Below are 17,388 nucleotides of genomic sequence, written 5' to 3'. Positions count from 1 at the left end.
TTGTCATTTACAATACCAATAGGCCAAAATTTCAAAAAGGGAAAACCTAATGCATTGCAAATGCTTTTTTTTTATAAGATAAGCGAACCTACTGCCTCAGATCATAACATTCAGTCCCTTTGGGAAGTTGTGCTTGAGACCCAAGTTAGATTTCCAAGATAACCAGCAATGAGGTAAATACGTGACATCAAGATACTTAGGGGGCTATTAGGATGGCGGGCGGGCTTTGCCCGCGCGCCACCCTATAGGCTATCGGGACCGCCCGCCTAAAGGGCGGGGGTCCCGACATTGGTATTAGGATGCGCCCGCCACCGTGGCGGACGCATTCCTCAATTTAACATTGTGGCGGGCGGTGCTCACTGCACCGCCCGCCACAATGTTAAAAAAAATGCACGCATTTAAATGATCGAAGCAGCAGGCACCGCATGGTGCCTGCCGCTTTGATCATGTAAATGGTACCCCCCGTGCGCCACCCCCCTTTGGCCTTCACTCTGGGGGCCCACAGGGGGCCTCCAGAGTGAACACCGCATGTCTTTCTGTGGCGGCATTGCCGCCACGGAAAGGCATTGAAAAATGCACATAGTAATATGGCGGGCGGTGTCTAACAGACACGGCCACCATATTACTCGTTTTCCGCCCCAGCCGCAAGGCGACCGGGGCGGAAAACAGGCGGGCGGCGTTTTTCACCGCCGCCATCCTAATATGGCGGGGGGGATTTGGGCTTGCGATGTCGGGCGGATTGCCTCCGCCAGGCCGGCGGTGGCCACCGCCAGCCTAGCGGAGGCAATCCGCCCGACATCGTTATGGACCCCTTAGATATCATTTGTTTTACTTGTCTATCCTGGATAGCCACATAAAATACTTTTATTTACCGGGCAGGATGAGGTAACCTGCCCCAAAGTTGTACAGCCTGGTTTAAAGTCTGTAACGTTGTAACGAATGAAAAAACATTATTACATGGAAATAGGGGAGACTGCCTCTGGCTTTTGCACATTCATTTTCAAGGTGCGTTATTCAGAGGCGTTCAAGCCTCACTCAGGCAGCGCTGATTGACAGCTCACGTCAGACCTTGGCGGGAGTGTCTTTTTTTATGGTCAAGATGGACGGAACTAGGAGGACTGTTTAGGTTACAGTGATCATGCAAGCGAGAACATGGAGAGAGAAGACCCCAGCAATAAGCAAGTTAAACACTGCAAACTCGGCCACAAATACTCCTGTTTGCATATGGTAAGGAGCTCCTATGTGTTTCGTCCTCGTGCAGAAGATAAAACCATAGCTTCACTCGGAGTGAAACACGGCGCTTCACTGGGAGAGAAACATGGCAGGCGCACGACAAGATGACAGAAAAACAATACACTGAAGCAGGAAGAGGACAAACAGGAATACATGACAATGACTGGGAATGGCGACGTAAAGCAATACATCGAGAATAAGGGCAGGACAGCAAGAGGTCTCAAAAATGCGTGAAAAACAATTCAGTGAATTTTGAGCAGGACAGACAATGGATAGGACTACAAGAACAAAATTTCACTGAGATAAAGACAGGACAAACACGGGACAGAAAGACAAAGCAATGTATTGGGATAAGAGCAGCCCAGGAGTACAAGTAGAGAAATGTAATGCGATAACAGCAGTACATGAATGAGACAGGGTGACGAGGAAAGTAGTGCGGGGGTGAGGGGATTGCAAGACAAACAAAGCAAAACACGTGAAAAGGGGTACGACAAACGCACGGCTACAAGAAAAGCAACGGCGTATGAGTTGGACATCCTAGGAAAATAACAGGCACGGGAAGACGTAGGGCACCCACAAGCCACGACTGGATGCAAAGCAACGAAACTGAACACGTGGATAAAGAATTAGGCACCGTATGGCACAAACCAACCACAGGAGAAGGCACGAAAGAAGCAACACCGAAAAAAACACCTGAGCAGGGATATACTGAATGTGCGTGTTATAAAGAGTTTAACACGGGCATGCACTCATGCTGTAGTACTGTACATGCGGCTCAAGTGAAGATAAAAAATGTTTCAGTGCCTACCAAGATAGTCGTGTTTTGTTTACTCGCTACCTCGATGGATGTGAACTGGACGTGTGGCGAAGCTTAATGAAGAGTTACATGGGAGCGGTTACCAGAGAACTCCCACGTCTTAAAGGAACCGATTAAAAGTGTCAAAGTGATTCTACGGGCATGAATAAAGTTAATTGTAAAAAAAATGGAGTTGAACAAAACAGTGTGTGCATATACACGGAGTGGTAATTTAAACGTGATTACTCCAAAGTTTGCCAATAATGTTGATATCACTGCCTTACAATACATGAGCAACTCAAAATGATGCTCCTCCGCTATGGAATCATAAACATGCCATAACAATGCTTTGTAAGTGTCAGGACAGAATGATGATCGCGAGACGATCGCCACCTTACAGTAAACAAAATTAAACAAGCGTGTGCGCGTGGTGAAAGTGAAAGCATGCTAATTAGAAAATGGAGGTGTCCTGGCAGACTCATTTATGTAAGGGAGCGTGCGCATGTAAATGGGCACTGTTTTAAACGAGAACGCAATAAGACTGTAGTTAGGCAGTGCTGCTTCCAGAATAACCGGAAGTTACGTGTGGGCAGAAAAGCCAATAAGAAGCCGGCTAACAAAAAAAATTAAAAAGTTAACTAATGGCAAGCCGCAGCGGCAAGAAATTACTAAGTAATCTGCGGAGTTTACCCACACGTATAGATCACTAGATGTCTCGGAGAGAAAGTGCATGCACGCAGTCGCGTAGCTAGGGGGGGGCGAGGGGGGCGGTCCGCCCCAGGCGGCACCATTTGTGAGGCGGCCGCAACGGGCTTCCAGTGTCACGGCCGCGGCCCGCCGCCCAGAGTCTGACGTGACAGAAAGTCAAGTGGATTGCCGTGGCACTTAAAACTTAAAAGCCGGTGGTCAGGACTCAGTGCAGGCTGCAGTACACCTAAGTCCCGCCGCCGCGTTAGTGACGTCGAACGTCCTGCCTACTACTAGGCTGCGCTGCCTCGTCCTCCTCCGACAGTTGTTGGCGCGACCCCCCGCCGCTCAGAGAAGTCCTCCAGGGTTGTCAATCAGTTATAGCGCGACTGCTACCAATGACGGTGTTCTATAATCCACTGTCCCCCATGTGGCAATGTCCCCTCATCGTTGTGCGCATGCGCACTAATGTGCGCATGCGCATTTTAATTTTCATGACGTCTCACTACCCCGCCCATCAGGGACTGTACCCCCTGTTTGTGCACACATTTACGCAAGTGTGGGTGGGGCCAGTTGTACGTTGCCATGTCGCGCGCGCGAGCTCCTCCGCCGCTGTGATTAGTCAGCTCTGGCAGGCGCTGCGATGGCGCTTCCTACCAGAGGCAGCCTCGGCGGCAGAGGGGCAGCGCTGCGGGCGGACGCGGCTAAGGCGACCCTGCTTTGACCGGTGGCAGCAGCAGCATGTCCCGCTGCGGCTGACGGGGGAGCCCGGGGCTGCCTCCACCTCTCCCCCGCCCGGGAGCATGGAGCCCGCCGCCGCCGTGCCCCCGCTCAAGGAGGTGCGCTGGGATTCGGCCTCGCTGCCCCTGACCAGCTCACCAGCCCACCAACAATCAGCTCCTACCGGCTGCCCCAGGTGGTGCGTCTGGACACCGATGAGTGCAGCGGCGCCGCGCCGGGAGGGGCCTGTGGGGAGCGGGGAGCCATGGTCCGACGCACCGGGCGCAGACAGCAGCTCTCCTGACTGACCTCAGCCTCCCCTTCAAAGGAATGGCTGCGGCATCAGCTCGGGAGATTTTAATTCACATAGTAGAATCCTCCTAAACCAGACTTCGATCCCTGAATCAATTTTAGACTCCTAAGTGTACCCAATCTAGAAGAGCTTGTGTGTGACGAGGAACAAGCATCCTTCCAGCCCCCCACTCCTTCACCTGACAAGACATGGCTGAATTACATCCACCATTGTTCAGACCAAAGACAACTATTTTCAGTTATTCTTACTGATCATATGTGAATCATTTACCTCCCTTTCTTCATAAAAAAGACTTTACCTCTGTGATACAACAGGCATAAACTTTTGCAAAGTACTTATTTATTAAGTCTAGGGCATTGGCTCTGTGAAGAGAAGCTATCTCTTGTGCCCAGCTGCATAACTATGATATTTTGAATGAATGACAGACTTCAGTTGGTCATGTTTTCATTAAAGCCTTAATCACAGTTAAAAAAAAAAAAAACAACAAAAAGAGTAGAATCCTTTCTTAGGTATTACAACGTTCAACAGAAGTGCAGGTGACTTAAATACCAAGGGGCAGATTTAAAAGCCCCTTGCGCCACTTTTGCGTCACTTTTCCTATGTTATAAATGACGCAAAAGTGGCGCAAGGGGCTTGTAAATAAGCCCCCAAGTTTGGGGGGCGGTCAAGGTTGCGAATTTGCAACCGAGACACGACCAACTTTATTTCTCCTTGGACTCCAATTAGGAGTGATATTGTACTTGGGACAAGTTGAGGATGGTTGCTTGTCTAAAAAGAAGCCGATCTCTTGTTCAAAACGAAGACAGACTGGTGTGCAGTAGTTACCGTCCCACCGTTCTCCCTACCTCCTTGCTGTTGTGAGTACCAGTGTTCTGAATATGATGGGTCGCTGAGGAGTCCTGGTGCTGTAATTATGCCATACATCCCCACCGGACGCTTGTGTGGCATGGATCTCTACCTGGCATGCCCCTCAACTCTGCTTCATTTTCTGATGATTTGTTTGTTGGGCTACAAGAGAGGAGTAGAATTGGGGTTCTTGAATATTCATGTGTTATACCGCTTTGTTTGTCTATTTTGTATGTCAATTACACAAAGGCATTAATACAGAAAACATACAGAATCAAGTCTCGGGCTTACAAATTGGAGCACATCCGCATTCAAATTAATAAACTACTGTGTTTTCGTGATTAAATAGAATACTCCAGGGCCCTCCCTTCCTCTCTATCGCCCTCCCTTCCTCTCTATCGCCCTCCCTTCCTCTCTATCGCCCTCCCTTCCTCTCTATCGCCCTCCCTTCCTCTCTATCGCCCTCCCTCCATCTATCTATCGCCCTCCCTCTCTATCTATCACCCTCCCTCTCTCTCTATCGCCCTCCCTCTCTCTATCGCCCTCCCTCTCTCTCTCTATCGCCCTCCCTCTCTCTATCGCCCTCCCTCTCTCTCTCTATCGCCCTCCCTCTCTCTCTCTCTATCGCCCTCCCTCTCTCTATCGCCCTCCCTCTCTCTATCGCCCTCCCTCCCTCTCTCTATCGCCCTCCCTCTCTCTCTCTATCGCCCTCCCTCTCTCTCTATCGCCCTCCCTCTCTCTCTATCGCCCTCCCTCTCTCTCTCTATCGCCCTCCCTCTCTCTCTCGCCCTCCCTCTCTCTCTCGCCCTCCCTCTCTCTCTATCGCCCTCTCTCTCTCTATCGCCCTCCCTCTCTCTATCGCCCTCCCTCTCTCTCTCTATCGCCCTCCCTCTCTCTCTCTATCGCCCTCCCTCTCTCTCTCTATCGCCCTCCCTCTCTCTCTCTCTATCGCCCTCCCTCTCTCTATCGCCTTCCCTCTCTCTATCGCCCTCCCTCTCTCTATCGCCCTCCCTCTCTCTCTATCGCCCTCCCTCCCTCTCTCTATCGCCCTCCCTCCCTCTCTCTATCGCCCTCCCTCTCTCTCTCTATCGCCCTCCCTCTCTCTCTCTATCGCCCTCCCTCTCTCTCTCTCTATCGCCCTCTCTCTCTATCGCCCTCCCTCTCTCTCTCTATCGCCCTCCCTCTCTCTCTCTATCGCCCTCCCTCTCTCTCTCTATCGCCCTCCCTCTCTCTCTCTATCGCCCTCCCTCTCTCTCTCTATCGCCCTCCCTCTCTCTCTCTATCGCCCTCCCTCTCTCTTTCGCCCTCCCTCTCTCTCTATCGCCCTCTCTATCGCCCTCCCTCTCTCTCTATCGCCCTCCCTCTCTCTATCGCCCTCCCTCTCTCTTTCGCCCTCCCTCTCTCTCTCGCCCTCCCTCTCTCTCTATCGCCCTCTCTCTCTATCGCCCTCCCTCTCTCTCTATCGCCCTCTCTCTCTATCGCCCTCCCTCTCTCTCTCTATCGCCCTCCCTCTCTCTATCGCCCTCTCTCTCTATCGCCCTCCCTCTCTCTCTCTATCGCCCTCCCTCTCTCTCTCTATCGCCCTCCCTCTCTCTCTCTCTATCGCCCTCTCTCTCTATCGCCCTCCCTCTCTCTCTCTATCGCCCTCCCTCTCTCTCTCTATCGCCCTCCCTCTCTCTCTCTATCGCCCTCCCTCTCTCTCTCTATCGCCCTCCCTCTCTCTCTCTATCGCCCTCCCTCTCTCTTTCGCCCTCCCTCTCTCTCTATTGCCCTCTCTATCGCCCTCCCTCTCTCTCTATCACCCTCCCTCTCTCTCTATCGCCCTCCCTCTCTCTATCGCCCTCCCTCTCTCTTTCGCCCTCCCTCTCTCTCTCGCCCTCCCTCTCTCTCTATCGCCCTCTCTCTCTATCGCCCTCCCTCTCTCTCTATCGCCCTCTCTCTCTATCGCCCTCCCTCTCTCTCTCTATCGCCCTCCCTCTCTCTATCGCCCTCTCTCTCTATCGCCCTCCCTCTCTCTATCGCCCTCCCTCTCTCTCTCTATCGCCCTCCCTCTCTCTCTCTATCGCCCTCCCTCTCTCTCTCTATCGCCCTCCCTCTCTCTCTCTATCGCCCTCCCTCTCTCTCTCTCTCTATCGCCCTCCCTCTCTCTCTCTATCGCCCTCTCTCTCTCTATCGCCCTCCCTCTCTCTATCGCCCTCTCTCTCTCTCTATCGCCCTCTCTCTCTATCGCCCTCCCTCTCTCTCTCTATCGCCCTCGCTCTCTCTCTCTATCGCCCTCCCTCTCTCTCTCTATCGCCCTCCCTCTCTCTCTCTCTCCCTCTCTCTCTCTATCGCCCTCTCTCTCTCTATCGCCCTCCCTCTCTCTCTCTATCGCCCTCCCTCTCTCTATCGCCCTCCCTCCCTCTCTCTATCGCCCTCCCTCTCTCTATCGCCCTCCCTCTCTCTCTCTCTATCGCCCTCCCTCTCTCTCTCTCTATCGCCCTCCCTCTCTCTATCGCCCTCCCTCTCTCTCTATCGCCCTCTCTCTCTCTATCGCCCTCCCTCTCTCTCTATCGCCCTCTCTCTCTCTATCGCCCTCCCTCTCTCTATCGCCCTCCCTCTCTCTATCGCCCTCCCTCTCTCTATCGCCCTCCCTCTCTCTCTATCGCCCTCTCTCTCTCTATCGCCCTCCCTCTATCGCCCTCCCTCTCTCTCTATCGCCCTCCCTCTCTCGCCCTCCCTCCCTCTCTCTCTCGCCCTCCCTCTCTCAATCGCCCTCCCTCTCTCTATCTCTCTCTCTCTCTCTCTATCGCCCGCCCTCCCTCTCTATCGCCCTCCCTCTCCCTTTCTATCGCCCTCCCTCTCCCTCTCTATCGCCCTCCCTCTCCCTCTCTATCGCCCTCCCTCTCTCTCTATCGCCCTCCCTCTCTCTATCGCCCTCCCTCTCTCTCTCTATCGCCCTCTCTCTCTATCGCCCTCCCTCTCTCTATCGCCCTCCCTCTCTCTCTCTATCGCCCTCCCTCCCTCTCTCTATCGCCCTCCCTCTCTCTCTATCGCCCTCCCTCTCTCTCTCTATCGCCCTCCCTCTCTCTCTCTCTATCGCCCTCCCTCTCTCTCTCTATCGCCCTCCCTCTCTCTCTCTATCGCCCTCCCTCTCTCTCTATCGCCCTCCCTCTCTCTCTCTATCGCCCTCCCTCTCTCTCTCTATCGCCCTCCCTCTCTCTCTCTATCGCCCTCCCTCTCTCTCTCTATCGCCCTCCCTCTCTCTCTCTATCGCCCTCCCTCTCTCTCTCTCTATCGCCCTCCCTCTCTCTCTATCGCCCTCCCTCTCTCTCTCTATCGCCCGCCCTCTCTATCGCCCTCCCTCTCCCTCTCTATCGCCCTCCCTCGCCCTCCCTCTCTCTCTATCGCCCTCCCTCTCTCTCTATCGCCCTCTCTCTCTCTCTCTCTCTATCGCCCTCTCTCTCTCTCTCTCTATCGCCCTCTCTCTCTCTATCGCCCTCTCTCTCTCTCTCTCTCCATCGCCCTCTCTCTCCATCGCCCTCTCTCTATCGCCCTCTCTCTCTCTCTCTCTCTATCGCCCTCTCTCTCTCTCTATCGCCCTCTCTCTCTCTATCGCCCTCTCTCTCTCTCTCTCTAACGCCCTCTCTCGCCCTCTCTCTCTCTCTCTATCGCCCTCTCTCTCTATCGCCCTCTCTCTCTCTATCGCCCTCTCTATCGCCCTCTCTCTCTCTATCGCCCTCTCTCTCTCTATCGCCCTCTCTCTCTCTCTATCGCCCTCTCTCTCTCTATCGCTCTCTCTCTATCGCTCTCTCTCTATCGCCCTCTCTCTCTCTATCTCCCTCTCTCTCTATCGCCCTCTCTCTCTATCGCCCTCTCTCTCTATCGCCCTCTCTCTCTCGCCCTCCCATCTCTCTCTCGCCCTCCCATCTCTCTCTCGCCCTCCCATCTCTCTCTCGCCCTCCCTTCTCTCTCTCGCCCTCCCTCTCTCTCGCCCTCCCTCTCTCTCTTTCGCCCTCCCTCTCTCTCTCTCTATCGCCCTCCCTCTCTCTCTCTCGCCCTCCCTCTCTCTCTCGCCCTCCCTCTCTCTCTTTCGCCCTCCCTCTCTCTCTCTATCGCCCTCCCTCTCTCTCTCTCTCTCGCCCTCCCTCTCTCTCTCTCGCCCTCCCTCTCTCTCTTTCGCCCTCCCTCTCTCTCGCCCTCCCTCTCTCTCTTTCGCCCTCCCTCTCTCTCTCTCTCTCGCCCTCCCTCTCTCTATCGCCCTGTTCTCTTCTCTTCTCACGTGCTGATCTGCTGCCCTCTTCCACCCTGCCTCCTTCTCTAACTCCCTGTTCTCTTGTCATCTCACATGCTGAACTGCTGCTCTCTTCCACCCTGCCTCCTTCTCTAACTCCCTGTTCTCTTGTCATCTCACATGCTGAACTGCTGCTCTCTTCCACCCTGCCTCCTTCTCTAACTCCCTGTTCTCTTGTCATCTCACATGCTGAACTGCTGCTCTCTTCCACCCTGCCTCCTTCTCTAACTCCCTGTTCTCTTCTCTTCTCACATGCTGAACTGCTGCTCTCTTCCACCCTGCCTCCTTCTCTAACTCCCTGTTCTCTTGTCATCTCACATGCTGAACTGCTGCTCTCTTCCACCCTGCCTCCTTCTCTAACTCCCTGTTCTCTTGTCATCTCACATGCTGAACTGCTGCTCTCTTCCACCCGCCTCCTTCTCTAACTCCCTGTTCTCTTGTCATCTCACATGCTGATCTGCTGCTCTCTTCCACCACACCTCCTTCTTTAACTCCCTGTTCTCTTTTACTGTGCTTATCTGCTTTTCTCTTTCACCCCGCCTCCTTCTCTAACTCCCGGTTCTCTCAGACACAACCACACCACACACAACCAAACCACACGCGCAACCAGACCCAACCACACACATGTTTATAAGCATTTTATCTTCTTTATTTCTCAAGCTCACTAATGCAAATGAAAACCTGTACAGCAGTGTCCTTACTGCAGTTTTCAGAATTGTAGCCAAGAAGTATCTACACCTACCAGAATGGCAACAATTGCTGCTTAGCCGACGAATTCCTTGACCACCCAACATTGGTTCTTGGATTATGCCTGCCATTATTATAAAACTGTTAACACATTTTTGCACACCATGTAACTTGCCTTATCTGCATACTCTCTGCTAATTTTATGTTATCAATTTGCAGGATTATGGCGGTATGCAGAGACCTGGAATTGTTGTCGACTACCAGACAAATCTGGTATTTGGTCGGCCTGCTGGAAGGTGGATGAAAAGAAAGATGATGCAATCGCTTAATAAACCCATTGGAGGGGCGTTTGTCGACAAAAAACCTAAATTGAGAAAACCTGGATCAAATGGCAATGCGGTCAAAAAAGGTATGTTTCTAGATAGACAGCTTCTGTTTTTTAGGTTTCGCCTCTCACCCCTGGACCAGAGTACCCCTACTCACCCCTAGATCTGAGCACCCGCTACTCACCCCTGGACCTGAGCACCCGCTACTCACCCCTGGACCTTAGCACCCGCCACTCAGCCCTGGACCTGAGCACCCGCCACTCAGCCCTGGACCTGAGCACCCGCCACTCAGCCCTGGACCTGAGCACCCGCCACTCAGCCCTGGACCTGAGCACCCGCCACTCAGCCCTGGACTTGAGCACCCGCCTCTCACCCCTGGACCAGAGTACCCCCACTCACCCCTAGATCTGAGCACCCGCCACGCACCCCTGAACCAGAGCACCCGCCACGCACCCCTGGCCAGAGCACCCGCCACGCACCCCTGGCCAGAGCACCCGCCACTCACCCCTGGATCTGAGCACACGCCACTCATCCGTGGACCAGAGCACCCCCCAGTTGAAAATTAACTTGGGTGAATCTGAAGGAGCTACATTTTAAGGTGTATTTCAGAGTGCAAAGTCTGTTACGATGAGACCCAGGGGCTTATTATGTCTGTGGTGCATTGAACCTAGGGGGCAAGTCAGAAGTGCTCACTATATCCTAGTTGGCTATTATTACTAAACCTTAGGCTTCCATTAGAGTCTAATGGGCCCCTTTCACTTGGACGCAACGTGTTGCTTGTATCTGATTTAGGATATTACATAAAATGTGACAATCGTGGCAGATCAGCTCTTACCTGTGCCCTCAGCTCTTACCTGTGCCCTCAGCTCTTACCTGTGCCCTCAGCTCTTACACCTGTGCCCTCAGCTCTTACCCCTGTGCCCTCAGCTCTTACCCCTGTGCCCTCAGCTCTTACCCCTGTGCCCTCAGCTCTTACCCCTGTGCCCTCAGCTCTTACCCCTCTGCCCTCAGCTCTTACCCTGTGCCACACATTGAATTGGAGATCTCTGCCTCGTTCACAGTTGATAGATGGACCATATCAGTAATATTCATTGGCAGTCTGGGATGGGACAAAAACCTGACTGGAGGTGGTAGGGGGGTTTTGGGGAACTTGGACGATCACATTGTTTAAAGTTTGTCACTGTTAATGTGTACTCGCCAGCCTGGCACGCTGCTGCAGCCGGTGACTGCTCCTCTGAACTCTTCTCTCCTTCCCAGAGCTTAACACCAAGATGATTGGCTTTGACGAGTTCTTGCCCATGCTGCAGACAATTGCGAAGAACAAGGACTAGGGTACCTACGATGACTTTGTGGAGGGGCTGAAGGTCTTCGACAAAGAAGCCAATGGCTCTGTGATGGGCGCTGAGTTGCGACATGTACTAGTCACTCTGTGTAAGAGGCCATTTTGGCACAGTACTATTTTCAAGGCAGAGTATAATTGACTGCTGAACTCCCCAGCCCCCCTGCAGTGTTCAGGGCCCCCCTTTCTGATTCCGAGCTTAGATTTCTACCCGCGTCTGGATATTACAGTTAATGTGCCCTGTTTCAGCCTAACAAAGTGTCCTATCAATCTCATTTAACTGTACATTCTTTTGGGGCGAGGGAGGACGGGGACACGGTTGGGTTACAAGTGGTTTTTGGATTGCCCCTTCTACAGGCTAGAGCTTTGACTGACTAATAGTTAGTCTTGGTGAGCCATGTCCTGGAAATTGGTGGCCTCCTTGTCTTGTGGGTAGCGGCCACTTCAGAACATCTGCTCTGTCTGGTTTTACCCTGGTGGCTGGCTAGTCTCAGCAGCCAGTGCTGCTTCTGTGGCGGAAGTGTATTTGGTGGGTAAGTGCTGGGTCTGAAGCTGTGCGTGCTGCTGCATTCTGGGCAGTTAATCTGGAAGGTGTTTGATCGAAGCCTGTGTGCATTTTTGTCCTTTCCATTGTGCAGGTGAGAAGATGTGTCTGTATGTGTGGCTGTGTCTGTGTGTGTGTGTCTGTGTGTGTGGCTGTGTCTGTGTGTGTGGCTGTGTCTGTGTGTGGCTGTGTCTGTGTGTGTGGCTGTGTCTGTGTGTGTGGCTGTGTCTGTGTGTGTGGCTGTGTCTGTGTGTGTGGCTGTGTCTGTGTGTGTGGCTGTGCCTGTGGCTGTGGCTGTGCCTGTGGCTGTGGCTGTGTCTGTGGCTGTGGCTGTGTGTGTGTGTGTGTGGCTGTGTCTGTGTGTGTGTGGCTGTGTCTGTGGCTGTGTGTGTGGCTGTGTCTGTGTGTGTGTGTGTGTGGCTGTGTCTGTGTGTGTGGCTGTGTCTGTGTGTGTGGCTGTGTCTGTGTGTGTGTCTGTGGCTGTGTGTGTGTGTGTGTGTGTGTGTGGCTGTGTCTGTGTGTGTGTGTGTGTGTGGCTGTGTCTGTGTGTGTGTGGCTGTGTCTGTGTGTGTGTGGCTGTGTCTGTGTGTGTGTGGCTGTGTGTGTGTGGCTGTGTCTGTGTGGCTGTGTCTGTGTGGCTGTGTCTGTGTGTGTGTGCGGCTCTGTCTGTGTGTGTGCGGCTCTGTCTGTGTGTGTGCGGCTCTGTCTGTGTGTGTGCGGCTCTGTCTGTGTGTGTGCGGCTCTGTCTGTGTGTGTGTGGCTCTGTCTGTGTGGGGCGCTCTGTCTGTGTGGGGCGCTCTGTCTGTGTGGGGCGCTCTGTCTGTGTGGGGCGCTCTGTCTGTGTGGGGCGCTCTGTCTGTGTGTGTGTGTGTGGGGCGCTCTGTCTGTGTCTGTGTGTGTGTGTGTGGGGCGCTCTGTCTGTGTGAGAGTGGCTCTATATGAATGTCAGTGCAATCCATCACGTCATTAACAATTACAGACCTTCACATCGCCAACACCTTGGCATTGGTTTGATAGTTGAAATAATTGGGCAGTGTGGTGGTTATAATATTAATTATGGGTATCTCAAAATAAAGGCTTTGTCAATGTGAAGGGCATGTCTTTGAAATTGGATGGCCTCTTCTCCCTGTTTCATTTTTTTCCAAATCCTTCGGCTCTCTCATTGACCAATCTGTGTCCTTCAAAGGGCATGTCCAGAAAAGAGCACAGACTTCTGAGTCCCAGCTTACATTAAAGCACATTATAAAGCTTGCCCTTCATCTTAAACATTTGTGGTTCACGTTCCAGGTACTTGTCTTATCATTTGCCCAATGAGGCCCCACACTACTCTCCCACAGTTCTCATTAACACCTGTCAAAGTTTCTCTTACGCGGTCGCTTTTCTAATCGCCAACAACAGACAATGTGAGCTTGTTTGCCCTTCTTTGAAATAATTACATGAGTTCCCTCTCCATTTCATAATCCACCTCGAAGTGTGTTGTGTGAGCTACAAGGCACTTCTCTTGAGTAAACCTGAATACATTGCCTCTAAACATGGCTGGTGGACCAAACACTGCTGGCAGTTCATCTCTGGCTAGGTTCTGTTATCTGCCGACATTCCATTAAATTCAGAGGCTGCTGTTTCATGATACTTTGATTTGCATCTCTGCACCACCACTGCCATGCACACACACACCACCACTGCCATGCACACACGGACACCAAAAAAGAATTTATGCAAAGCATTGTCATTTACAATGCCAGTAACTCAAACTTAAATGCTGCGAGACCTATTGCATTGCAAATGCTTATTTTCTATAGCTTTGCTTTTGAAGCAATTGCACCTCCTTGTCTTTATCTTACGATGTTTACAGCTAAAGCACGAGTGCGTCAAAGGTCTCGCATTTGAGAGACTTTGATCTATTTGCATTGTAAATGACAATGTTTTTTTATTTGTCTTCAGAAAATCTACCAGAGGTTTTTCAAACCATTCAATCAGACTCGGTGTAACACGTTGCCTTGCAGTCTGCCTTGGAGTCCTGCTCGCATTGTCTCTTGGCTGTGCTCTTTTCCCTTGAGGGTTTCAGGTCACGGCCTGCTTGGTGGGGTTTGATTGCTTGCTTGTGGAGGGAGCGAGATTGCGGGTCATTCCCTAATAAGAGTCCCTGGTGTTTTTTAAACGCTTATCTGGCACACCCTGGTGGCAGAGTAGTTTCTAAAGGGTTTCTGTCCACATTGAAGGCCTTCTCTTCTAGGTTCCAACCAAGTTATTGTAGTTGAACTAGCAGTATGTGTATAAATTAACGTTTATTTATCTAAAAAAATTTCCAGGCTTACAAGGAACAAATAAAAAGGGAGAGCGTACTCATTGCTACAAGTATCCTAAACAACCCAACAGTCAAGTCCTGGTGCGTTTCCAGCTTGCCCTCGCGGGTGACTGGGATACCGAGTCCTGAGAGAGAGATACCAGCCCTCCAGCATTCTAAATCCCAGGTACTGAACTGACTAAAACCTTACAGAGAATTCTTGAGTCAGATTCTTGGCAAAACAAACTTAACTTAAACTGCTACTTACTTACTCCCTCCCACGTATTAGGCTTAGGTCAGGTACACCGGGGTAGGCGTAGTTAGAAGCACCATTGACGATTAGTCAATGTATATATGTATGTATATCTTTTATCCATTTTAAAGTATCATATGGCTAAGAAACCATATCAATGCTTTTACAGTATTATTTTATAATCCTGCTTTTACTATATGCATTCTACTTAACCCTAAGTATTGCAATTGTAGCGATTCATTTCTCTTGTATGAGAAAAGAGACTGATCAATAAATAACACCTTTTATTGAAAACGCCCGTCTCTTCTTTTCTCTACAATCTGGTGAAACTAAGAATGCACGTATTGACTGAGTAAAATAGCTGTCTTTTGTTTTCACACGACTCTAGAGATGTACTCTTGATCAGGGAGAGCAAAGTTGTCATGTTCTATGGTTGTCAGAAACTAAATCCCTTCTTGTCTATCCAGGGAGGTTAAAATCCTCCTCGCCTATTCGAGAAAGTTTCTAGTGAACTCTGAGCTAGCTGGCACACAAAAATTAAGTCTAATATAGTCAGTAGAAGACCTAGTTACCCTCTGTCCTACGTCTATACTATTGAAGATATTATTCCAATGCGCAGAGCCTATTGGGAATATAGGAACTACACTACACCCCACTGACCCCACTGGTGCGGCCCTCAGACACAAACCACAGTGTAAATTTGGCCCCTGAGAGAACGTTTGTGAGTACCCATGACCTATGCTGTGCTTCCAAGCGCTGAGATACCCCCCTGGGGGTGATTCAAGCGCTATACACATTAAATAAAATCATTAATTAAATCAAACAGGTACACATGCTGCAAACGGATAAGTTAGTTACCATCAACAATTAGCTTGCAGCCTGTAATGCTGTGGATGCACTTGCACCCTTCCTGCCACCAGGGCTCACACTGCATATTGAATGTTCAGATCTGTGTACTCCTTCCTCAGCTTTGCAAATAACACTTCTTCCGTCCTGAGTTTCACCCAAAAAATTGTAGTTTCGCAGGAAATGAATTTCTTGGAAATGTGATGCCCACCCTCAATATTCCAGTCATCGCCCCCTCTGTACAAGGACTCCTCGGAGCTCATGGGCGTTCATAGACCTGGCATGGATTTTTCCATCCTATGGTCTGTCTGGACATACTCTAAAATTTAGAAGTCCTGCATATGTTCTCCCCGTTGTAAGATGCCTTTTCTAATAATATATTCTTTCTGCTTTTTTGTGATCTGAAATCTGAGTTCTTTACTTGCACTGTACACAAGACTTTTGCTGTTACTTTTGTAATAGTTAGTGTGCATTTGTTCTTGAGAATTTTGCTAAAGATGGTTTAAAACTTGTGTTTACTTTTAGGGTGAGAATCCCTTTGAAATCGTTGAACAAACGGGAGAATCGGTAGTTGAGGAAACAACTGATGCGAATGATGAAGACAATGACCAAAACGAAAAGGAGGACATTGATGGTGAAAACGATGAAAATGAGGAGCAGATAATGTGGAGGCAGAAAGTGCAGATGCGGATGATGCTGCTGACCCAAATGATTACTCTGGGGACTTAACAACCACTGATGAAAAGTAGTTGAGAAACTGCCCTGAAAGACCAAACACTTTAGCACACTGCATTGGTGGACTTTAAGAACAATTTTCCGCAAAGTTGAGCAGTTCGTTCACCCTGCATGCATTCCACTTCTGTTTTAATTGCCTATGGGCAAACCGGTTTTAAGTTTTGTTTTTTTATTAAACTAAAGCTTGTATTAAGCACAGCAAATGCGTCAGTATTCTTCCAGTGTAAATTGATTTGTTCATGGTTACGTTTTGAGTAATTTTGAGCAGTTTGGGTTCTAAACATTCCAATGTGATTTTTTTTTCCAGTTTTTAGCGCCCAATGTAGTGTTGTATATAATTCAAGCTGTTGTAGCAAAGAAACCCTGATTATGTCCTGCAGTAATAAAGGCTTACAACAAGATTATACACTTATTTTGCACCTCTCCTATATGGTACTGTCTACCTCAAAGAACGGGTACACTCAAGGTGGTGTATAATGTGTTTTATGCCCGGACGTAGCGCCCCAGGGGGGAGCACTCGCCTGTTTAATGCTGATCAAAGGCTCTTTGCTGAGGTGTGAGATTGGAGAGGGGGCCGAGGGTATTCTGGGTGACGAGGTGTTACTGTAAGGCCTGGTAGCCTCTGGATAATGAGCAGAGGTGGGGATGGCAAGAAATATCCGCTCTGCCTATGGGGGCCTTGTGACACCAGCTGGGTGATTCACCCACCGAGGTGTTCCTTTCTTGCTTTAAAGTGTTCGATTTGTCTTGTGTTTTTTCTGCACTTTTATTTAGCGCGAACCCTATCGGAAGGTATTGCAGCGCTTTAAATGAACACTAGTTACATCACACAAGGTCACTTTTTAAACCAGATAAACAAGCATTTTCGGAAATTATGTAGAATATTCCTTTTGTGGAGTGCTGCAGTCGGGGCCGGAGCTGAATTTTAATCGCGGGGGGACTGCAGTGATGGACTGCAGTGTGTCTGCTGTTATACCAATGGCATAAATCACGCCACGCCAGACTCTGTACCCACAGGCACCAGCTCCCGACTGTCAGGGTGGTCGGGAGGCAGCTGGAAAGGTCTGAGGTACCAGGGAGAGGGGGCTGGACACAGACAGGGATGGAGGAACAAAGGAAGCAAGAAAGAGCGGGAAAGACGAGGAAGGAAAGGAGAGGAGGAAGAAAATTATGATAAGGAAGAAGGAGGAGGGGCGAAGAGAGGGATAAACGGAGGAGGGGGTTATGAGGGAGGAGAACAGAAGTGGATTGACAGAATACAGACTACGGAAATAAAGCGCGAAAACGAAGGAAGCAGTTGAGGCAGGCATGCAGGGTGGAAGGAGTAGAGGGGAAAGATCAACAGGATAGAAAGAAGAGAATGGAAGGAATAAAGCTGGGAAGCTGCACATTGGGGACACAAGAAATAATGAGCAGAAGTAGAGACGGAGAAAAGCAGAAGCACAGAGAAAGAGACTGAAGAGGATGGGGCAATGTTGGAAAGAACGAGGAATGAGGTAAGAAAGA

The 17,388-nt window shown here is 50.5% G+C and overlaps 1 protein-coding gene across 1 annotated transcript; it reads left to right on the top strand.

Moving 5' to 3' along the window:
• Positions 1–3,569: 3,569 nt before the first annotated feature.
• Positions 3,570–16,076, top strand: LOC144769027 (DBIRD complex subunit ZNF326-like). Its single transcript, XM_078653025.1, has 5 exons — positions 3,570–3,635; positions 9,775–9,964; positions 11,139–11,312; positions 14,074–14,235; positions 15,673–16,076. The coding sequence occupies exons 2-3, from the start codon at positions 9,787–9,789 to the stop codon at positions 11,210–11,212; spliced, it is 252 nt and encodes an 83-aa protein (XP_078509151.1). The 5' UTR covers positions 3,570–3,635; positions 9,775–9,786; the 3' UTR covers positions 11,213–11,312; positions 14,074–14,235; positions 15,673–16,076.
• Positions 16,077–17,388: the final 1,312 nt, after the last annotated feature.

The sequence above is a fragment of the Lissotriton helveticus genome, chromosome 7 (genome assembly GCF_964261635.1).
Source record: "Lissotriton helveticus chromosome 7, aLisHel1.1, whole genome shotgun sequence".
NCBI lineage: Eukaryota > Metazoa > Chordata > Amphibia > Caudata > Salamandridae > Lissotriton > Lissotriton helveticus.
This window is presented reverse-complemented; position numbering and strand designations above follow the sequence as displayed.

Bases quoted from the DNA above. Each gene is read 5' to 3' on its own strand.
- LOC144769027 (XM_078653025.1), top strand. From the start codon at position 9,787: ATGCAGAGACCTGGAATTGTTGTCGACTACCAGACAAATCTGGTATTT. The intron at 9,965-11,138 runs GTATGTTTCTAG...TCTCCTTCCCAG, and splicing joins TGGCAATGCGGTCAAAAAAG to AGCTTAACACCAAGATGATT.